The 22,912-nt window shown below is 36.4% G+C and overlaps 4 protein-coding genes across 6 annotated transcripts in view; 3 read left to right on the forward strand and 1 right to left on the reverse strand.

Annotated features, from left to right (window-relative positions):
* Positions 1-1,277, forward strand: LOC143188314 (nurim homolog). Its single transcript, XM_076392517.1, has 3 exons — positions 1-296; positions 397-874; positions 959-1,277. The coding sequence occupies exons 1-3, from the start codon at positions 161-163 to the stop codon at positions 1,080-1,082; spliced, it is 738 nt and encodes a 245-aa protein (XP_076248632.1). The 5' UTR covers positions 1-160; the 3' UTR covers positions 1,083-1,277.
* Positions 1,176-19,275, reverse strand: Dhc16f (Dynein heavy chain at 16F). Its single transcript, XM_076392613.1, has 61 exons — positions 19,112-19,275; positions 18,933-19,017; positions 18,732-18,852; positions 18,456-18,615; positions 18,243-18,384; positions 17,935-18,174; positions 17,667-17,823; positions 17,496-17,598; positions 17,233-17,416; positions 17,005-17,174; positions 16,518-16,919; positions 16,204-16,435; positions 15,977-16,126; positions 15,784-15,912; positions 15,022-15,702; positions 14,793-14,939; positions 14,561-14,737; positions 14,129-14,446; positions 13,932-14,042; positions 13,537-13,864; positions 13,355-13,470; positions 13,128-13,273; positions 12,920-13,065; positions 12,719-12,851; positions 12,429-12,645; positions 12,197-12,331; positions 11,941-12,126; positions 11,643-11,844; positions 11,385-11,566; positions 11,082-11,305; positions 10,796-11,004; positions 10,469-10,724; positions 10,204-10,395; positions 9,924-10,148; positions 9,593-9,848; positions 9,311-9,501; positions 9,073-9,245; positions 8,828-9,011; positions 8,590-8,761; positions 8,361-8,522; positions 8,110-8,286; positions 7,829-8,025; positions 7,519-7,764; positions 7,210-7,447; positions 6,843-7,145; positions 6,543-6,728; positions 6,282-6,454; positions 5,828-6,188; positions 5,524-5,757; positions 5,305-5,445; positions 5,044-5,234; positions 4,529-4,974; positions 4,224-4,424; positions 4,060-4,158; positions 3,848-3,990; positions 2,475-2,645; positions 2,220-2,399; positions 2,050-2,145; positions 1,775-1,975; positions 1,589-1,706; positions 1,176-1,524 (listed from the first exon to the last, which is right to left on the reverse strand). Exons 1-61 carry the CDS (start codon positions 19,273-19,275, stop codon positions 1,295-1,297), a joined length of 12,240 nt encoding a protein of 4,079 aa, XP_076248728.1. The 3' UTR covers positions 1,176-1,294.
* On the forward strand, positions 18,700-22,595 carry LOC143188317 (uncharacterized). Of its 3 annotated transcripts, none has more exons than XM_076392523.1 (2): positions 18,700-20,076; positions 20,498-20,568. In XM_076392523.1, exon 1 carries the CDS (start codon positions 19,592-19,594, stop codon positions 20,018-20,020), a length of 429 nt encoding a protein of 142 aa, XP_076248638.1. In that variant the 5' UTR covers positions 18,700-19,591; the 3' UTR covers positions 20,021-20,076; positions 20,498-20,568. The 3 variants fall into 3 exon arrangements, with proteins under 3 accessions (XP_076248638.1, XP_076248637.1, XP_076248636.1); XM_076392522.1 differs by having other exon boundaries at positions 18,703-20,076; positions 20,492-20,568; XM_076392521.1 differs by lacking the exon at positions 20,498-20,568 and adding an exon at positions 22,457-22,595 and having other exon boundaries at positions 18,705-20,076.
* LOC143188315 (uncharacterized) overlaps positions 22,463-22,912 on the forward strand; it is a 1,484-nt gene continuing 1,034 nt past the window's right edge. The window contains exon 1 of the mRNA XM_076392518.1: positions 22,463-22,837. Coding sequence (XP_076248633.1) covers positions 22,670-22,837 — 168 coding nt within the window. The 5' untranslated portion in view covers positions 22,463-22,669. The remainder of the gene's footprint in view (positions 22,838-22,912) is intronic.

Raw genomic sequence — 22,912 nt, forward strand, 5'->3', positions numbered from 1 at the left:
TTGTAAGCAATTACAGAATTTGTAGAAGTAGGTATTGTTCATTAATGAATGGAGGATTATTTTCTAAGGTTGTCAACAATATTGTGATTACAATGTGGAACATGCATATATTAAGTTGGTGATTTTGCTTTAGAGTATTTTTGTAGTTTGTCTATTTATAATGATGATTACAAAATATATTAGTGTAGTGACGTGTGTCGCGTGTTTTTCCTATACTTTTTATATATTGTGCAATTTAGCATATTTTTTATCGCATCATAAAGTTAATCAAGAGACGATTAACTCGTCGGAAAAAGGTAAACGATAACTGCAAGTAGTAATTATTATTAGTTATGTATATAAATTCATTAAAGACTTTCTCTGTAAACATACAAAGTGCATAAATTTGTATTACAGATGAAAATGTTGATTCTACATTGTGGTTATTAATAGTAGATATGTCATTGTTAAGTACATTCATGTTGCAACACTCACTTATGGCTACTGATTTTGTGAAATATTTATTTTGTAAGCTACATATGGATTACATGGAAAGAAGTATATACAATGTTATCAGTGCTATAACTCTTCATTTATTAATCAGTCAATGGCAAATTATTCCATCAATAGCATTATGGAAAGTTAATACATCTTTAAATAGTATATGGTTCACATTCACTGTTTTACATGTTTTGGCTTGGTCAATAATTTATAGCGAATGTTTAATGATGGACATATCTGAGCTGACTGGACTAAAGCAATTATATTATAAATTTTCATTTAGACCAAACCCTATGTCATTAAAATCTAAAGAACTACTACGTTATTACTCACATATGAGACATCCAAGTTTCACAGGTTTCCTTATTATTTTATGGATACATCCTTACATGACGTAAGACATATTTCAACTATTAATATCATGCTCTAATACTGAATCATAAAATGTGTTAAAATTTTGATTTTTAATATTTTATAGATTAGACAGATTATTATTAGCTTTGATACTTACTGTTTATATGGCCTTCATGTGGACCATTGACCAAGAGGATTGTAATTATCATGCTAGTCTTGTAAGAAGAAAAGAAAGAGAATTATCCTAACTTTTATTTCTACTATGTATTTGATTTTTTCAATTATTGTGTTCATTAGAATTAAGTTACATATATATTCATTTGTATTACAATATATTTTATCTTTGCTTTATATTGTAAAATATATATTTAACAAATATATATTGGTATAAAAACTGTAAAACCTCAATAGTTATTGATCAATACATCTAAACTAATACATAACACTATATATGGAAAATTTAATTAATGATTTCAATCAGTAGGGCTGTCCCCTTTAAAATCCAATATGCTTGTTCTTTAACAGATGAAAGCAAGATTGCAACAACAAAATTTGTACTATGTCCTGTTGTAGATAATACACCTGCCCTTACAGCAGTTTTGTATAGGGGGCAAACATATCTTGGATCATCCTTTGGTAATTCTAATACTGGATTTATATGTAAAGTTGGAAGTGATGGATTCATTTCACCTAAAATGTATTTTACAATTCATCATTCTAAAGTGTATATTTCAGAAACAATCAATGTTTTTACCAATGTTTGCATCCACCAAAATCATAGATTCAAAATCCCATCTACCAGCATCAATGAATAGTCCATGTATTAATACACCATCTTTTGGTGTTGTCAAACCTTTGTACACTTCTATTACCTAAGAAAGTACTTGTTTTATAGTACATATTGCATTAGTATTTTAAAATAAGTTTGCAATTATTAAACCTCTTGTTCTGCTTTTTTATGTTCTTCTTCAATTTCCTCTTGATCAAGGACTACATCAGTTGCAATAAAGTCCAGTTTTAAGTGATCAATGGGAGTGTTATACTTTCTTGAGCATGTTTGCATCATACCAGTTAAAAATCCTTGTGGAAAAGACAAACCAGAAATCCAAAAGGAGATGGGTTTGGCATGGAGCAACCAAGTCTATAATATATAGCAATTGTTGAATGATCTTAATAACTTAATGTAACCCCTTTTATCTTAAAATTCATTTATACCTGAATAAAATCAACCCTCAGTTCTAAATTTCTTATCCAGCTTCCTAATGTTTTTAGTGATGGATAAACGTTCACGTTATGCCACAATTGTGGTACCTAATTCATAGAAAAAGTTTTAATCAAAAATATTCTCTTAATGTGATGGATAGAGAATTAGTTAATAGAAAAACCTGGTTATTGACAAGTGCTTTGACGACATTTTCGAGTTCTTCAGACATGACGACGAAGCCTTTAATAGCTCGCTGTACATTTTCTATCGACATATGTATTTTTTTTAATAAAACATTGTATCTATCGACTTCATGGAGAAGAACAGTGCTAAGCGATTGAAGTCTTCCCATCGAGTCTCTCTGCAAAAGTTCGGTATATAATTTCATCTGCTTCTAGGTAATTAACCAGTGATTTAAAATGAATTTTGTACTTACTATTAAATGCTGTGGATTACATTGTGTAGAGTCTATCTTAAACTGAATTCGACTAATGATCAAATCTGCAACTTCGTATGCAATATCCGAACTGGATTTACCTTGGTCAGCAACAGACTCTTTTGGTAGTACTTCCAGCATAGTGTTTAACACGAATTGCGCTTCTTTTAACTTGTATGATCATAAATATATTATTTAAAATTATTGAACGGCTGCAACTTTTTAAAAAAAAATCGCAGAGCACTCGCCAAGGTCTCGTTTGAAAGGAGAGGGTTCCAGCTTCGATATTCCCTCGAAATATCTTGCGAAAAAAATTTATCCAATTCCTGAGAGTTGTCTAAAGTCGGAACTCATTCGGGGAGAAAGCACCCTTCTCTCTTTCGGCGTGTCATGGAGTGAAGAATTTTTTTCGGACAGGTTTAATTGAAGGATGTCAAAGTAGAAGGTTTGCCCTTTAAAATGAGACCAGGCTCATCTCCTTGCGATTTTTTTTCAGAAAGTCACAGTAGATCGAAAATTGGCCACTTTTTCGGGCTCTGGACCACTACGCGATTTCGAGGCGGCGGCGCACTTTTCAGTCAGAGCACGATATTTCGGCGAAAAAAAATCGCAGAGCACTCGCCAAGGTCTCGTTTGAAAGAAGAGGGTTCCAGCTTCGATATCCCCTCGAAACATCTTGCGAAAAAAATTTATCCAGTTCCTGAGAGTTGTCTAAAGTTGGAACACATTTGGAGAGAAACCACCCTTCTCTCTCTCGGCGTGTCGTGAAGTGGAGAATTTTTTTCGGAGAGGTTTAATTCAAGGATGTCAAAGTAGAAGGTTTGCCCTTTAAAATGAGACCAGGCTCATCTCCTTGCGATTTTTTTTCAGAAAGTTACGGTAGATCGAAGATTGGCCACTTTTTCGGGCTCTGGACCACTACGCGATTTCGAGGCGGCGGCGCACTTTTCAGTCAGAGCACGATATTTCGGCGAAAAAAAATCGCAGAGCACTCGCCAAGGTCTCGTTCGAAAGATCTCCCCCCCCCCCCGTCTTCATTTTTACGTCGGAGCTGATCGAAAAAAGAATTGTGTAAGCTCCGGACGGAGGTTTGAACTTGGAATATGTTCAGAGAAAGACTATCTCCTGTTTCTCGCTTTGTGGCTAAATATCTAGGGGCGACTGGAAATATTTAATTCATAGATATGAAAGTAAGGGCTTTGTCCTTTAAAATGAGCCTAGGATTACCGTTGAATCATTCTTTTTCACAATGTTACTGCGTATCAATGGCCGACAATTTTTGGATCGAAAATTAGTGATCCTTTAATTTGATTGTGAAGTGTATCTTTAACTGGTTACGAAAGAGATATAAAATAGGTGAATTCTTGAATTACCTGATAAGCAATGTTCGCATTTTCGTGCATTCCAAAGATTTCTGGATCATCGATTATCGAGAAGGTTTCGACAAAGTCCTTGTACTCTTGCAAAGTTTTGTAGGTGGGGCAGTAATACTTTCCAGACGGTGAATAAGCGTAATCTACAGCATTAATAGTTTGAATTGAAATGAAGTGATTGTTAGGAATGATTTTATTCAATATCGGCTTACCAGCAGCTAAAGTTTTAGAAGAAAAGAATATGTCTAAGATGGTTTTCATGCATCTCAAGTCCCAACTATCCGTAACTCTACCTCCATAAGTGATTTCACCTAAAACCATAAATTCGTTTTAACATGAAATGATACTCAATAAATAAAAATGTATAGGGTGAAACCTGTGGTATATATTAATGCGTTCCATGGTATGCGATCATGCACGCAAAATAGTTTAAGATTCAATAGACAACATTCCCTGTCACTATCGTTAAATTCGTAAAGAATATTCCAACCCAGAGGCCCAAACTTTTTCCTTTCCTGAATGATAGCGTGGAAAAAACAAACGCCAAATATAATTCTGCGCCAATTGGCTCCTAAATCTGTGCATGGAAGAAAACAATTGCATATCAATTCAGAGTTCTGCGTAAAAGTTAGTATGGACTTTTAAGCAAACTTATGCTCCTGTTTGACGACTTTTCCTTACGATGATCTTCGAAAAATTCTTCATCCAAATCGTGCAGCGCTCTCTTTATATTGGCTTTCAAGCCCTTCGGTGGCTCGTTGGTGACTTTTACCGAATTTTGTAGAACAGAAACCGGGAAAGCAGTACTTGGCATCGAGCTTAGAAAGAGCCGAAAATCGGCGTGAATCGTTCCTGCAGATTCTTCAGCGATTTCCAAAATGAGCTGCTCCATTTTCACCATCCAAGAAGTGGCCAAATGGCAATTTTGTAGAAACACCCATCTACCCTCAATAGTGCCTGTTCTGAGGTGTCCTTCGGCAACAGGTCCTTGACCCTGTCCTAAAGAGATGGAATCGTATCTATCCGAGAAACCCATCTCGCCGGCGAATCTTTGAAAACCACTGAAAGGATCTGATCCCGTTGTAAGTATGAACACCAATGGTATTTTATTCGATGTAGCTTGATACCTAAACAATAATTAGGAATTTAGTTTCGAATTTGAAAGGAGACTTTGAGAAGGAGATTCTGATACGTACAAGAGATGCAAGGGTGCCATAGGTGATTCCACAAATTTCTGACCAAGGTTCTTCGCCACATAAGCCGTGATTGCAAAGATGAGTTGCTCTTCACTTAGAGCTTTTAACAACATTAACTTTTCTATATCGGTTAATAATTTGTCCCAGTTATGCGTGGCTTGCACTTTATTTTGAGGAAGTATATTGATATCCTAACAATTATATCGCTATAAAATTGAACTGCAATTGCAATGTAAATTAGAACAATGAGCAGCGAATTACTTCTTTAAAATATCCAAGAGTTAGCGGAATCTTTTTAAATACATCGTCTAAGATATTCTTAAAACTTTTGAACGTTACAGCCAAATAATTCACTGAAATCCATATTCGAAGCGTTAAAGTTGGATAGTCTGGCATATCTTCCTATTTGGAAAACGATGCACATACATCAATATTAAAGATTCTTTACTGAACGATTAAAGACTCAGGTTTACAACTTACCACGCTGATTTGGGTAGCACCTCGTAACATAAAGTTCAATTGTGCCTGAGATATGAGCTGCTTATTTAAATGCATCGCAATGTTCAACATAAAGCTAAAAACTAATTTGTGTTTCTCGAATAAACCTCGCGAAACGTTTGTATAAATAGCCAAAGATATTTCGTTGAACAATACTTGCAGACGTTTTTGCAAATCGTCTTCTTTTTCGGTTGATTCGATCACTGTATTGAATACCTGTAGAATATGGGTATATCAGAAATTGCAATTATTTTTTGAACTTTAATTTGTCGCATGATCAATTTACCTGATTGAAATATTTTAACGAAAATTGGTACATTGGATCTATAATGGCAAGATTTGCAACAACAAAGTACAGCACCGATCCATGGTTCGCAACCGGTCGATATTTTTCACGTGCAACTGTTATTTTTTCTTCAGTTGCCTCGCTTTCGATCAGTCTTGTTTCGATGACGGCAGAAGTTTCCTTGCTGTCGTTTAGAGTCTCTATGAGGTCTTCGTTATCGAGAATATCATCTCCAGCTCCGTATAACAGCGTCAGAATCCTATCTTCAATGCTCTGCAGTTGGCCCTTGTCTGCGTTAATCTTCATTATTAGATCGTTCCTCATCGTTTCGAGATCTGGTCTTTCGAGTCGGACCACATCGCTGTATCACATTTAAGAGAAAGATTCATTCTGAATCGCTCTTAACTTCGATCAACTATGAATGAAATTTGTATAACGAAGACAATGTAGTTACGCTAGCAATTGCTCCTCGAGTCCTCCTGCAGTCACAGTGAAGTTCACTATTGTCACTTTAATGCAGACTTCTGGTAAGTAATGAGGATTTGCGATTTTTGTCGTAATATACAATTTAAAATTGTCATCGTACTCGACGTCAGTATCTCCAAATCGTATCAATTTTCGACCACCCTGAATAATATCAATGTAGCTCATTGACAATCTTATTTCTAAGTTTTCTCTCATTAATTAAAGTAATATCGTAGAAGCGATTATGTACTAAAATAAAAATTTGCTTAAGTAAAATTGGCTCCAAACTGGGATCCAACACTTCTCCTATTTCTTGAAGCAACACGGGTGTGCCAAGTCTTATGGATGCCTCTAGTATTCTCATCAGATTCACATCAGTTAATTTGCATATCTTCAAATTATTTCCTTGTTCCATATTTCGTATCCATCTGTTCGCCTTTAAAAATTTGAAATCTAGTTATGAAACAATATACGATTGGAATTGGTAAGAGTGAATGGTAATCTGTGGCATTTAGTCTGATCTGATCTGATTTATGGGAATCAGAATCACCTGCTCTTGAGGGTCTATCATTAAAGGCCAACGACCTGCTTGCGTTACAAAGATAGCATTCTCAGTGCTGACTTTATCTCTCGGCAAGCCGTAGGTATTCCAAAGACGAATTTTATAAGGGTCAACCAATATTGAAATAAGATTGTAATTTTCAGTAATCTTGATATCATAATCTTTGCAACTGGACAGCCAAGTTTCTAACAACTCCTCTCTATATTCGTTCGTGAAAGCACCCAAATAAGCAAGTGCTCCAGCTGCAACTAGCGTATCGCCAGTTAAATTAATCATTTGTTGATCGAAACCCTAGAAATTGAAAAGAAGTTAATGAACTGGTGAATCTTCAATAAAAATTATAGATGTATCATACATGCGTCATTTCTTCCCATCGGATTCGTTCGTCAGCCAGAGCAGATGTTAGTCGACCCGATCTGTTCAGTCTTGCTTCTGCCAATTCCATTTCGGCTTCCAACTTGTTTAAATTTTTTACGGCCGTGTCGTATTGTTCTTGTAACTCTTCGATTTTCTGTTCCACTTCCGCGAGCTCTTTCTGTTTAAGAGCAAGAACCTCTTCAATCGTTTTCAGCTCTTTTTCTGCCATTTGTAATCTGTAAATGTGTAAATATATTTTGTTACGTGATCGTTAGAATACGAGAAACTTTGATTCCTTACTATTCACCTCTGACGTTTCGGTTCGACGACTCTGTAAACCTTCGCGTATCCATCTATCGCTCTTACCCAGATACACAACGACTTGCACGCTTTGCTCTGCTTGGCAACCAGATCTGGTCGAAATTCCGGATGATTAATGTATTCTTGTAGTTTATTTAAAAGCCTGTCGCTTATCTCTTCCTTGGGATAGGCCATCAAACGATCGAGGAAGTGTATGTCACCCAGAACCAGCTTGGCGGTCGGCCAATCCGTCCTAGCAAATGCATTTGCAAAAAGTACCAAGCATATCGCGGCTTTAAGAAATCGAGGGAACATACTTTTCGCCCAGTAGCAAATTCACAGCTTCCATAACAAAGCGGACCAAGTGAGGTGGCTGATTGAACACACGAATCTCGTTGATATCATTTTTATTCAACGCTTCCAGCGCTTTTTGAGCTTCCAACAGAGCTGGCATCGCTGCCTCCAAGTCTTGTCTAGCATCTGCTTCCAAAACTGCCATTTCTTCAGCTTTCAACTGATCAACAAAAGGTATACGCCCTGTGAGCATCAAGAATAACATCGACAGACTTTTTTATTCAAGGATCTTTTTAGATTTTACTTTCGCTGTTGCTTCTTCGGCAGTTACGACATGCTTCACTTTATCGCATTCGGTTTGCTGTTTCACGAGAATTTTTACCAATTTCGAGACTTGGTCTGTGCTTGCTTTGAGTTTTGGAGCAAGAATAACTAGGTGCTCTTTCATTACAGTGACCATCTCGTTAGTTTCTTGAAGTTTCTACATGAATATTGAAAATGTTAAACTCTGCGATGCCAATAATGGAACTACTGTCTTTGACAAAAAACCCTTACGTTAAGACCATTCATAATCTTACTCTTCAGTGACAGAATTTCTTTTTTTCTCTTTTCTAAGGTATTTCGGAATAGTTTCAACAGCGCCAGGTAACTACTTGGCGTGGTGTAATATCTTCGACGCATTTCGATGAAGAATCGAGCAGTCACTTGTTCTACACTCTGTAATTTTACACGTATTTAGAAAATAGATTCAGTATTCTGTTAAAATAGTGTACAGTACGTATACCTCGTGAATTAAAACACAAATCGAGCTAAGGGCCGCAAGCTCCTTTGAATCTTTCGGTACAATTGCAACTAACGAGCTTTCTGCTACCGATAGGAGAGCATCGTTTGGCCATTTCGTAAACCAGTCAATCGTGCAACAATTTACCAGTGAAGGGAACATGCGACAACGATGTCTACAGATGTAATAAGGCATAGAATATAAAGAAAATAATCATACATAGGAAGACTAAAGGACTGACCTAAATGTATCGCCTATAGGACTCATACAGATCATCAGGTGGAGCTGATTTCTGACTCTTCCGATGAAGAATTGGTAGATTCCGTCTCTGTTTGATTCACTAATTCCCGCTGCTTTTGCTGCGGGTCTAGTACCTATGATGACTTTTTCGAGTTCATCTGCTTCGTACAAATTCGGTACTTCGCCTGAGAATAATTAATAATCTCTGACATTTTGATACGGTTTGAAACACCTCGACTAATTTACCTGTATTAAGAGTGTTGTTGATGTCTTCTAAGAATTCTTCAAGCACAATTTGAGTGTCTGTGAATAAGAATGTAGTATGCTTCGCGATGGCACCTGGCTCAAAGTAAAAACGACGGAGATCTTCGTGCCAAGAACTTTTATCATATGTGCGAGTAACTTCTATTTGATAACACCTAGAAATATTTCACAATTAATAACTTAAGTAGGTTGTCAAAATTTCACACCAATCCTCACTCACTTGTAACCATTCAAATGAGATGCCAATCTCGTTAAGCTTTGCTTTCCCATTCCACCGACACCGACTAGAAGACCATTGCCTCTCTCGGATCGAAGAATTCTCGCAAGTCTACAAACGTGTTCTATAGCATCCATGAAGAAAATAATTCCTAAATCTTTTCCGACGGAAAACCGATAATCTTCTAAATAATCCTACAATAATGGTTTAAAGAATATGCAATAAAATGTAATAAAAATTTCATCTTCTATTTAAGACATTGAGACACTCTGATGCTTGACAGACCTCCAAAGTTCTCTTAACTTTTGGAATTTCCGTGAGTTCTTCGTAAATTCGTTGCTCCCTTGCAGCTCCGAAAGCCATGAAATCGCCAAATAGCAGTAATGGTGGCTTTTCGATAATTTCTTCATCGGGTAGTCGTACTACCTCGACGCCAAATGTGACAGTGCAAATGTTATTCAGAAGTCTATAGAAGTAGCTCTTATCTTCTAGATTTATCAATCGATCGTGAAAAACTCGAAGGCATTCATGATAAAATAGCCTAAAAAACAAATAAATTGTTTGATGTCAGTTGTAGGGTTACTATAATAGCCTTTCTTATTGCATTGGTGCGTACCTGAACATCTCCTTGGGCTGTTTCACAACTGCAGCTTCCACTTGCATGATACCTTGTATGCATTTCGACAGATCGCGCAAATTGAAGATGTAATGACTCTTTTCTGGTGTCGGTAAGAGATCTTCTGCGATTTTCTGATACACGTCGACTGTTGCATTTACTATTTTATCTCCTACTTGCTTCACAGACTCTATAAAGTCTTCCAGAAAGCCGTTCATGATTGCCCTATAAAACTTAATTATCACGTACCAATTTTACGAATCGTCTGTTAAAAACCTACTTGAAAATTCCTTTTAAAGACTGTTCCGTAGGCGTTGGTATAAGCAACATCGCAAAGTGCCTCACAAATCTTGGAGTCAAGGGATTCCTACCTCCACCTGGAGGAGCACACGCTGCTGCGAAGACAACATCTTCCACACTTTTCCAGAACAGTTTTTCTCGATCATACATTCCGTGGAAATCTAGCAGCTGCCTATTTTACATATATTGCCTTTTCTTCTATGATGGTATGAAGGATTAATAAAAATTTAATATTTCTACTCTACCGAAGAAGTTCAATAGGTGGTTGAGATCCATATGTATCCAATTTGGGCATGTTAACGTCATCGACGAAGATGCAAACACGTTTCCCAATTGGAGCACCTAAAACAGTTCTTTTTCTCCTTTCTAATTTAAGTTCCAGAATCTCTTGCGTTCGTCCGCTGCTCGTTTGAGCAGAAAAAATTAGGGTGATTGGCACCCAAAGCTGAGTACTTTCCAAATCATTCAAGACAACTTTTGTTATCACCGATTTGCCAACACCTACAAATGACGGTAAGTTCGCTTGAAATCTCTTTGAGAAATGAAAGGGCCATCGTTCAAATGCTACTGACCAGTGTCACCGGTGAAAAATACCGGTTTGCTTATTTCTACTAATTTTTTCATTATAAATCCAAATCGTACAGTATCAACTGTTGGTACGAGAATGTCGAAGAATGGAACTTCGCTGTCGTATACGAATTTTGGCATGATATCTATCCAATAATCTAATCGATGTTGCTGGACATTTACATACAGGTCCCACAAGTCCACCGATGGAAGACTACCAACGAAAAGAGAAATAGATAACACGTGTAATTAGGAATATTAAAAATATTTTGGAAGAGAAGAAAATCCCACAATGCATCTTCGTTATCTTCGAACTGTTTCCTCACAAAAGCTTCAAAGACACCTCGAGAAACATTGTCGACGTTACCACCAACAGCCCAAAGATAAGCAAAAATGAACGACTGAGTTAAAAATGTCCTAATCCGTGACTTGTCTGTAGTTCTTTCTATAGCTCCTGGTTCGATTAAAATGCATTCTAGTATCGCACAAGCCATACTGGCCTTGCTGATATCGACCTACTAACATAAAATACAGTGTCACGGAACATTTTCCTCTTTTCTTCATTTTTCAAAAACGAAAAAGGTAATTTTTTACCTGAGAAATCGGATAATCACAATTTCTGAAACAGAATACGAGGCCTTCGTCGAAATAGGTTCCGAAAAGTTCCACAATCAGTGCTCTATGTTCATCTTTAATGGTCTCTTCCGAAATAGTAGTCAACCACGTTTTTACGTAAGGCATCCACTTCAACTCTGCTGGATCTACGTACACCATTCCTTAAACGAAAAACATAATCTGAACTTAAAAAATAGAGATAAAATGTCGAAAGAAATGTAAAAATATTTTCTCTACCACAACGACTGACAGTGGCTGGTGATGCTTGGGCAAGATCCATGACCTCGAAAAGCATGCGCATGTATGGAGTGAATTTGATTCTTTCAGAGTTTGCCAAACACAGCATTTTATTGTCATCTAAAACAGTATTCATATTTTCTATCCATATAGCGTCGACAGGTCCGTCGCAAACGATCCATTGATGTTCATCCGTAACAAACTAAACATTCGTTTCGAATAGTGTTCGTTCAATTTTCATATGAACCATATCTTACTATTATTTTTTCCACAAATGAATTTCTATTTCACTACTTACGGAACAGGCATGGCGAACAGTGGATCCAATTAATCCATCGTGCCACTCGTTAGTCAATATGTCTACTTCTCCATATAATTCACCGATCGTGACTGCTTTTGGATTAATTATGTACATGTAAACCGGTTGATAAACTGCGCCAGGTACACCCATTTTATGTAATCGATTATATGTCTTGGCAAGGGTCTGAAAGGAAATTGTTTAGATAGATTGACAATTGGGAGGATGCTGTTTAGTTCAATGTTAGTTAACTCACCCGAAGAACTGTAGTCTTTCCAGCACCAGTAGGCCCAACTAACATTACTCCGTGTCTGACTTGCAAACATTCGTGTAACTGAATAGTTTTCTTCAAAGTGCAATGTTCAGGTTGTAAATTAGCTTCTTCCAGTATCTACAATTTATTAAATCCAGTATCTAGATCTATTAAATGATTTATTTGACTTGTTATCGAATTTGTAGGCAACTGACGGCACTGTGCAAGTGTATACCGTGATGGCTGTTTCTTCCAAAATACCGTAGTCCTCTTCAGGGAGTTCAATGCCTGGAAAGAGATCTCCCACAATACCTTCGAATAATTCAGCGTCATCGTGCAGAAATTTTGGTATATTGCTTTCGCGCAAAGCTCGAATCAAGACTACGTCTTCCGGTCTGTCAGGATTGTTTCGTTTAAGACTACCTGCCATTACCAACACGCTCTTTACAGCCCTTTAAAGAATAAAGGGAGAAGAATTGAGAAACATGTGTTTGACCTATGTATAATAAATGGAAAGGCAAAAACCTCATTCCAAAATCATAATGATCTTGTTGGGAAAGTTGTTCACTGCTAAGCGTATACATCAGAGTCATTTTTTGCGACAATGGTTTCGATGTTTCAAATCCTTCGGAATATAAAGTAACTTCCGCAATTAGCTCTGAAAAAGAAAGTATTTGTGACGAGGCTTATTTAAATTTAACTTGACAGGACTATCACAAAACGTACTATAATCTGGAACCATCATGGCAAATGGTCGGAACAGCGCCTTCAAATTATCTGGTAATTCAGTTCGACCAGCATAGCCGGGATTCATAGTGATAAAAGTTGCACAGGACATTACGAGTTTTATCATTCGTCCTTCGAACATAAATCTAATAAAATGAAAATCAAATGTAACAAGTAGACTTAGAAAAATCAACGAGATAAAACTTACTCTCTAGCTCTAATAACTTTTGCATTTCTTATTGTGATCAATTGTTGAGCTATTACGGAGAGCACTTCGATATCTATCCTGTTAAATTCATCAAAGCAACACCAGGCACCGGATGTCGCCAGCCCAGAGAAGAATCTACCCATCATCTATGAAGAAAGAATTGCTCTATTCGATAACATGCAAATGAATGTTTACAAAGAAGGAAATGAAAATAATTTCTAGCGTACTCTGTAATCAAGGCCTTCTGAACAATTGAATACAACGCACTGAACTGCTACTGCTTTCGCCAAATCCTTTGTCGTTTCTGTTTTACCAGTTCCAGCAGGCCCAGCAGGAGCACCACCTATCCGATAACTTCAGATAATGATAAATAATAGTTGAGCGTAATTGTAATATTTTTTATTTTTACCTAAATCTAATTGAAGTGCCCCCATGAGACATAAGTAACATCTGTCTGTAAGAGGAGTTATGACAAGACGCCTCTGGGCTCCAAGATATTCATAGCCATAAAGGTATTTAGCGTTGCTCATACGCGCCAAACAATTGTCGATTTCGTCGTCCCAATAATAACGTAAGGCTTTAACCCAATCGAAATTTGTGCTAGAAGACACACGGTTCTCGACCAGAGATGTCACAATATCTCTCGCGTGAACGTCTACCGTTATCAAATTAATTATAACATCGCGTATCAATCGCGGCAGTTCTCCTCTTACCATTGCTGCCAATTCGGCCAAATCCTACAAATGATACCAAGAAAAATGTTGTACTGATCTCGTTGCAAGCTTAAAGTAAAGGTTATTGTACCGCGTAACACTTTTGCTCAAACTTTATCATCGATTCGTGCACATTACTGCTAGTTTCCAAAATCACGTGAATTCTACGAGTCCAGAATATCTGGGACACGGTGAGGACTATCTGGAAAGATGCGGAAAGGAATGCAACTTTATTTTTTTGCTTCTATAAAAAAAAGATCTTGTTCTTCTTTAACGATGGTGTATAACCTGAGAAGGATGCATGAATATAAATAATTCCCGTCCTTTTGCGTCTAGATCTTTAATTCCCATCTTCATTCTTTTTTTCAACACGGAAAACATAGCTTCTTCGACTCGACCTAGCCAATCTTCGACGTTGCCTCGAGCTCTTAGACCTTTGCCAAGAGGAACCACCTCACCTTCTGGTGAAATCATCGCGATGATGTCAGTAGTCAACACAGTTTCTCTGACTCCACCAGTATCAGCCTCCTTCGTTCCAAATTGCAATCTGTGTATCGCGTCGAAACATTTCTGCAAGTGCCTCTGCACAGCGTGCGGATTCTTCGTCTATTTCGTAACGATTGATATTCCATAAATCGACGATTCCACTTCTATTCTTTGTTAAAATTAGGTAGCAGTAGACACGCTTTTAATTTGAAATTCCCTTCGTTTAGCGGATACCTGAGCTAAGATTTCCAGAAGTTCATCGTTAGATAAGAAGAAGAATCGTGGGAATGCTATTCGTTTCGTCTCGAGATAAGCTTCTAAACACTTCATTACTTCGTCCAATCTTGCGTTATTTTCTTCAAGTAATTCCAACAGTCCCGGTTGAGTGCAGGCTGCCATTGCCAGAGGTGCCTGAAATTTCTTCGAATAACGTACATCTGTTTGAGAGCAGTTTTCAGTCACACACCTTGTAAGTTCTCCTCATCAGATCCTTCCAAAATCGGTCAACCTCGATGAACAGTTTCGCTTCCATTGGAAGCTGTCGTTGTATATCGGGTGCTGAAAATATCGCTTCCAAATACAACCATTGCTGCTGCAAATATTGCCACGCTTCCTAAACCGAGGAAAACATGTGAATTAAGAATTTTTCACGTTTAAATAGAATTATCTACGTAGCACTCAGAAAATATTCGTACCAACGTAATGGTGAACAAGTCGAGTTTCTGGATCCATTCATCGACTACAGGTCGAATAGGACCGACGTGGCGAGATGCCATGATAGTTTGCAAATTAATGTTACTCTCATCCATCGCAGTCTGAACTTCCTCTAAACTACCCATAATAAAGACGTCTTTCCCTTCTTTGTGAGGAATCACAATGAACTGGAGATCCTGCCACGTGTCCACAACTTTCTTTAACAAATTTTCCAAATTGGCCTCTGAACTTGCTGCGGCAGCGACTTCCATGAGTTCGTTTGGTTTTAGGAAAGCGCCAAGATTTTCTAGATGAGACCACGTTTTCTTTTCACCAGGCTTGAACGTATAGTTCAATATAACTTCTATTTTGTCCCAGTGTCTGTCCTTTAAGTCAGGATTTCTCAAATATCCGAGAATAGGTAGCTTGTTCCTTATTAATTCAACATTCTCCTTTAAATCTGGTAGGATGTTGTTTGGTGGCAAACCTCTTTCAAGTTGTATAATGTTTTTCATAGTTTTCATTGTAAATGCCGTGATGTCTTCAACGTCGAGACTAGAAAAATCATTGTTGTACCATTCGTACACCGTCTGTTCCCACGAAGTTAGAGTGTCCCACAGTAAAATACGTAGCCTTAGCTCATTAGTCACTTGATCCAAAACATCAAACCGAGTTGGTTCGAGCTACAAAATAACTTGCATACATGAATCGGGTTGATTACATGAACAGAACGCTTCAATGAATGATATAACATAGTACAACACCTTAAATGTCCTTTGATGAGTACGAAACTGTTCTGCGGTAGTGGCACAAGCAGCTAATCGCTTTTCAAGCTCTTTCAAAGTATTCATACAAGCATCAACGTTGCTTTCGTACTCCAACAGCCAAGGTTGCTGAGCAGGAAAGAAATAAAAGTCGTAATTGCATTTTTAAAGTAAGTTCTTAACTACATCTTACCGATAATTCTTCATGAATTTCTGATATTTCTTCGTTCAATGTCGTGATGTCCCTTTGAAGCTGAGCGTTGAATTTATTTATCAATTTTGGCCTTGCTTCCAAACAATTTTCTACTGCCAATCGTAGACTAGTAAAATGTGCTCCGATACCCTATTCAATTGAAAATAAAACTTTAGAACGGTGTTATCGTAAGATAAGTTTAACGCACTGGTGGTATGTATATGTACCAAATAGTTTGCCATGTCCATCGATGGTATTGGGAAACCAAATTCTTCCATAGTGTCATAGAGTTCTTTCACGTAATCCATTTGAGCTTCCAAGTTATCCACATTTTGTCGAGCTTTATCGACGAATTGTATATACGCGACGTAGTCTTCAGTTGTTACTGGTTCAGCTTCCAGATAATTGATAGCGTCAATCGCTTCTGCTAACAGAGCATCTACCCTACTTTTTCCTATCCTGGTGAAAATTTCAGCATAAAATCGAGTCTACTTATAGTATTAAGTGAAGTAATTTTCTACCACTATAATCGATTATTTACCCAGGCAAAACAGCTTCGATGACTCCAATTTTTCCTCTAGGAGCAACTTCGGCGGCACTCTTGAATCGCTCCAATTGAATAAGGAATATACCTAGCGGTTGAAAATTGATTACTTTATCGATTAGTTCCAGCTCTTGTCTATAACGAATGCTCCATTCCCGGAACAGTTTGCAATCTCGATTGTCGCGAATGATATCTTCATCAAATGTTACGTCTTCATAAAAGAACTGCTTAATTCCGTCGAAACGTCGACAGTACCGTTTTATAGCGTCGAAATTTTTATCCAAAATTTCAACTAACTCGAATTTCAGAGCTTTCAACTTAGGATCTTGTTTCAAGATATCCTGAATATCTGGAGGATTTCCAGAAATATGACCTTCTATTTTGTGATTGATCATTGGCCTTAATTAAAAGCCAGGAGAAGCAGGTGAGTTTATAAAATATTTTATACACTGAATTTAAATTGAAGAGAAAATTGCCGAAATACCTGGTAAACGAGTAAAAATAGGGATCAGAGAGCAGAGGTTTAATGGCAAATAAATTTTCTTCCCACATGATTTGGATTGTTTGTATAACGAAGCGAAAAATCTCTTCAGTCGGGTCCATCATAATTTCCGAAGATGGCAGAATGATTAAGTCCACCAAGAAATACGGAAACTATGGCAACAAATGTCTAATAATGTCTAGTGGATATTCATGTACATCAAAAATGTACCTGAATACGATGCGATGGTGGTCGATTTTCTTTTATAGGAATATCAATTAGATCGTTATCTATTAACTCATCATTTGGTAAAAATTCTGTATGTATCTTCAAAGCGTTCAAAATTTCTACATAAGTGTTTAATAGAAGGCCGTGCCTCATATTCGTTTGCATATAATCAATCAGGTGAACGAAGCTGGACATTTAAATGATTTTTCTTCATTTATGAATTATTTACCTTATTTGTAAATTGAATGTTCGATTAATCTACATACCAAGAGAGTCTATAACACTTTTCTCTTTTCCGCGCTTGTTCAATGTAACTCATTTTTAAAACTCCATCTTTCGGCATTTTAAATTTAGCAATACCGAATTCACCTGTAGGGTCAGAAAATGATGAGACTGTCAGATAGTAGGAGGAACAATGATCAGAAAGAATTAATTACCAAGTTTGCCGTAAGCAGTTTGTTCTACTGTTATGTTAGAATCGTCTGGTGTGTATCCAGCTTGTAGCAATGCACCTAAGCAAGCATTATTAACTATGTCTAACGCTAATTTTCTAAACTCATCCAATCTATTTCTAAGTAGTTCCAGTTTTGCGAACTGTAAAGAAAGAAATTAGATAAATAACATGATCTTTTGCTCTCATTTCTATTGCTGCAAACTCAACATTCTTGTACTACGTATTCTTTAGATATTTAAGCAGAACATCACCTGATTTTCTACAAAATAAAAAAGTAACAGCTTCTCGATGACCGTATCGTCGAAGAAGCTAGAATCGAAGAAAATCGAACACATCGATTTAATTTCTAACAGAGCTGTACTCAGAATTGGATCCGATATAAAAAGGTTCTCTTGCAAATAATTTCTTGCTCGAATAAATTTTTTACAAGCTATTGATTTTTGCCAAACGTAGAAAGCTTTCCACATTCGAAATACGACAAATGTACGTATCTGAAATCCCAAAAGTTTAATTAAAGATACTGAAATATCTAAAAAAACACCGAAGCACCGTTCACTACTTGTAACAATTTCAGATAAAATATATATTCTCTTTCCCACTGTTCGATCGGTGTGAATATCATTTCGTCGGGATTATATTGGGTTACTCCACTGGCGCTGATTGTCATATAGGTTTTTCCTAAATCTTTATAAGGAACGACCCTGGAAAAGAAGACGATAAATTGCATGTGGTGAGCTTCGTTCTTTATGGGAAGTTTGAGAAATCTATTCACTTTAAGGCATAAGGTGTGAAATATTGTGATGATCGTTCTACCGCATAAACCATGTAAAAAAAACCAATCTTCGGATTATTTCGTAGTTGCTGAATCAGCTCCAACTGGTCAACTAACGGGGGTACGTCTGAATCACGTCGTTTCTTTGATTGGAAATATGCTTACCATAAAAGAAAAACATTCTGAATATATTTATTACTTATTATTAATAATCTATCGAGAAAAAAATCAATAAATTATATAGAAAAGATATGAAATTATTAAAATGATAACTACTTGCGCTTGGTACAGCAACATCTTTTTTCGCCAATACTTTATCTACTTCTGTTTTAACCAAAGGAATACGCGGTTTGCAAGTTTCTTTTCTTATTTTTTCTTGTTCTTCAGTAAACCCAGTCTATAACATCATTTTTTCTTATTTCAATACGTTTTATTTGAATAAAACTCCGTTGGAATAAATATAAATAACGATCATACCAATGGCTCTCGAATTTCTGGTTTGTGTTCGATTTTCTCGAGTAACTTCTTGTGTGGTATAAAAAACGGTATTTCGTCTTTTTTTCTGAAGAAGATTTGAAAACGTTTAAACAATATACTGATTTCAGTTTCAATCGAGATAATAGAAATTTTATATAAATAAAAAAAGATTTGAGTACTTTTTATAGCCGTGCGGAGGTTTTCGACACAATCTTGATTGAAAGTTGTTCGGTGAAACCGCGTCGAGCACACTAAACATTTCCGAACTCTTTTTGGAATCTCCAGACTCGGAAATATGTTCAAAACTTTCTTCACTTATCTTGTATTTCCTTTTTTTATCCATTTTCCTTTACATCCAATAAAATATTGCTCGTATCATAACGAAAAACATTAAACTGTCCAACAACGTCCGCGTATACTAATATACTAACTGAGCGCGTATCGATTAAACAGTTGAAACGCCATTCTTACAGTACAGATATATGATAAAAGGGAAGAATTTCACACTATTATTAACAATATGTAGTTATTAAAATACATATATAAACAATCTAATATTTGTTTGCCAATAAGTATTTTATGGATAATACAAAACTTTCAACAGGAAATTATTCAAAAATGAAAAGGTTGCAAATTTCTTTATATCTCGTTATCTAACAATGATAAATGTTAATAATTTACTCGAGTTACAGCATGCAATTGTTATTAACAATATGTGTACCAAAAATTGTTGCCGAGATGATTATTTTACGAAAAATGTTAATTTTTCGCAAAGTATTGTTTGTTGGTTCAATCTCGAAATTGGTACCACCCGAAGAACTTCTCTGATTGGTTCCCCATCTTCTCCGATGGAGTATAAATACCCCTGTAGGAGGACGAGTGTCTCACTCGCCGCGGGTCCTCCACCGGGTGCGGACCTCCTTGGGGATCCTAGAGGGACCCGTTGGACACCCTTGGACACCCTTAGACACCCTTGGACACCCTTGGACACCCTTGGACACCCTTGGACACCCTTGGACACCCTTGGACACCCTTGGACACCTTTGGACACCCTTGGACACCCTTGGACACCCTTGGACAACCCTTGACCAGAGGTCATCGCCGTCCCATTTCGAATCCTGATGTTACGAGTATCTGTGGAATGGTAAGGATTAGAATTGTCTGATTGAGACAGACATTTTAAAAAATAAATTTAAGGAAAAACGCATATTATCAAGACACCCTCTATTTAGTTTGATGAGAATACTATAAAATAATAGGTTTACTGTATAACCGCGCCGATGCAACATTTGAAAATCTTAGTTTCACTACCTCCGTTTAGGTGGCGCACGTAGTTTATTATTAAAAATGGCGCGGCTCAATTAATAATCGTACCATACCGTATCCAGTAAGCATATCCAGATCAGTGATCTGTATGTATATCTGAAGTATTTTGTTTATTATTAAAGGAAACCGACTTGGTATAAGGACGGTTTACTGTTACGCGAGAAATCTTGATATTAAACATTAACCTTGTGTTCACGCTATCTCTACCTAAATCGGATCTACAATTCATATAGTTACAGGCTGTTTCTGCGAATACTCAATCTTCAGTCGAACTACAGACGTGTCACGAATTGTACGTGGATTGGTGACGGTACGGTGTTTGCAATATGCATGTTTCGTTTTCTTCTTAACACGCTGTTTTATGTCAACATTTTTACCTTGGATCTCGTCATCGAAATATAAATTCAACTAATACCAAGAAGTTCATGAGCTTCATTATCTAATCGAAATTTTTGCGGGAGAATAATTATCTGATACGTTCTTGCTAGTAGTGTATATGTATTTATGATCACGTTGAACATTCAGTGGTGTATGGGATTGAGTATCTCATTTATCATGTGTACATGTACATGCAGTTGTGATTTCTATTGCGTATTGCGTATAACAAAAGAAGACTTTTTCTGAATTAATTTATTGCTTTTATATTTCGGCTTATTATATTCATTTTATATTCATTATCTCTATACACACAATACGTTCGTTTTATTAAGGAATATCGTTATATGTTATACATTTGTCTGACGCAATAGATAAACTGCGAGATCTGTCAAACTATGTGAAAAAGTGAACATTAATGGGAAAGAAGTTATCAATAATCCGAGTATTTAATGAATATTAACAACTACTAGTAAGTTCAAACAGTAATGTGTCACTCGAATATATGTTGTGACATTTTACTTTCCCATATATCGATATATGTAAATCTTAAACAATTATCAAAGGTCTTAGAGAAAGCCATACATCATTGTAATTTTTCTATTGCACAATACATCAATCTGTGATGTAAGAAAAGTGTGAAGTTCTACCATAGATGTTTTTAGCTCCATAGATTCTACAGATCTTTTTTATGTTTTTAAATATAAATAGTGAATTTCTGTCAGTAAATATTTTTGAACAATTACATTGTTTTGCTAAGTAGCGTAATAGAGCTACATACACCGACTGGAATGAATTAACATGATCATTTGATTTTTCAGCAGTGAAATCGTAAAAAGAAACAGTCGAAAACTATGCATAACTTTCATTTAGTTGTTAAATTTCGATCGAGTGAAAAAGGAATGACAAAGAGATGACATATAACTAGCCTATAATCGACAATTAATTATCGTTCTATGTATTTAATAGAAACTTTGTTGTCCGAATATGTGTTGTACGCTCGAATATTTCTGTAGAGTTTTGGCAAGAGCCTGTAGAAGATGCGGTTGCACCTGGTGTGTCTGCTTTCCGGATATTGATGACGATAGTAGTAATAGTTCCAATAGTTGGTCATCCTAGACAAGTAAATAAATATCGTGGAATAATAAATGATTAACACTTGCAATTGCATTTGGCCATCGAATATTTTTCACGATAACGAATTAAGATGTATGAAATTCCACGTGCAACTGCGTGTGACGTTTCACTTTTAACCTTTGTCCGTATATTAATTCTTTACGTGCGACAAGAAATTAGGAATATAAATGCGTTGGATATATGCCTGACAAAAAATGTCAAGACAACCAATATCATATATTTAAGTATTATTTTTTCATGCAATTTTTTGTGAATCGTTTCTATTAACATATTAACTTAGACAATACTTTACTTACTTTTCCCTAAAAAAAATCTTGAATTATAAATTCTTTGGATAATCAGGGCACTTGCGTAATTTCTTCGTTTATAAATTAATTTTAATTTAATCATTGAGTATGTGACATTTGATTTAAACGTTCTACTTTATTCCCGTGTATATTCTTAAACTCATGTCAGTACATTGCGGCAATGATTTTTAACGTAATTGTTAATTGCAACAATTCCCTAAACACGAACGAATAAAAAAAGTCATGAACTATTCCATACTGTTTGATTTTACAAAGATTACCTACACTCTATATTCTACGACGTATCTTATTTTTTCATTGTATACTTATAAATGAAATAATTGGAATAAATAATTGTAGGTTTGTAATAGGACATTATCATGGTTAACTTTGTTTCAGAAATGTTGAGCCATACTACCTAAGCATTAGAATAAAAATCGTGCAGAGCACGGTATCCGGGAAGTGACCCCAAGGATCCAACCATACCGATCGAATACAGTTCGAATATATTAAACTTTATTTTCCTCTTCGAGTTCGGGATTACGACGGTGGAAATTAGTGGGGGAAAAGTAACATTCCACGCACGTTGTCTTGTGAAACATCGATAGAAAAATGGACCGAATTTTCATCGATGAAGAAACCGGTGAGAGCATTAGCCTTCCAGTTTCTAATTACGAGATTCGGTGGCTTGATTATTCGGTAAATAATGCTGAAACCGGAGAACCAGAGATCAGCTTGGTGGGAAGTGATACATCCAGAAGCAGAAGGATGCGCTTCCAGGTAAGAACGTGTTATTTATAAGCGTAACAGAATGATCGCCGCAACATGCTATTTAACAGGTCACAAGTTCTAAGT

This window comes from Calliopsis andreniformis, chromosome 2, assembly GCF_051401765.1.
Source record: "Calliopsis andreniformis isolate RMS-2024a chromosome 2, iyCalAndr_principal, whole genome shotgun sequence".
Classification (NCBI taxonomy): domain Eukaryota; kingdom Metazoa; phylum Arthropoda; class Insecta; order Hymenoptera; family Andrenidae; genus Calliopsis; species Calliopsis andreniformis.

Bases quoted from the DNA above. Each gene is read 5' to 3' on its own strand.
- LOC143188314 (XM_076392517.1), top strand. From the start codon at position 161: ATGATGATTACAAAATATATTAGTGTAGTGACGTGTGTCGCGTGTTTT. The intron at 297-396 runs GTAAACGATAAC...TTTGTATTACAG, and splicing joins GATTAACTCGTCGGAAAAAG to ATGAAAATGTTGATTCTACA. The intron at 875-958 runs GTAAGACATATT...AATATTTTATAG, and splicing joins TGGATACATCCTTACATGAC to ATTAGACAGATTATTATTAG.
- Dhc16f (XM_076392613.1), bottom strand. From the start codon at position 19,275: ATGGATAAAAAAAGGAAATACAAGATAAGTGAAGAAAGTTTTGAACAT. The intron at 10,396-10,468 runs GTAGAGTAGAAA...TATGTAAAATAG, and splicing joins CCACCTATTGAACTTCTTCG to GCAGCTGCTAGATTTCCACG. The intron at 3,991-4,059 runs GTAAGCCGATAT...TTAATGCTGTAG, and splicing joins TTCTAAAACTTTAGCTGCTG to ATTACGCTTATTCACCGTCT.
- LOC143188317 (XM_076392523.1), top strand. From the start codon at position 19,592: ATGATAAATGTTAATAATTTACTCGAGTTACAGCATGCAATTGTTATT.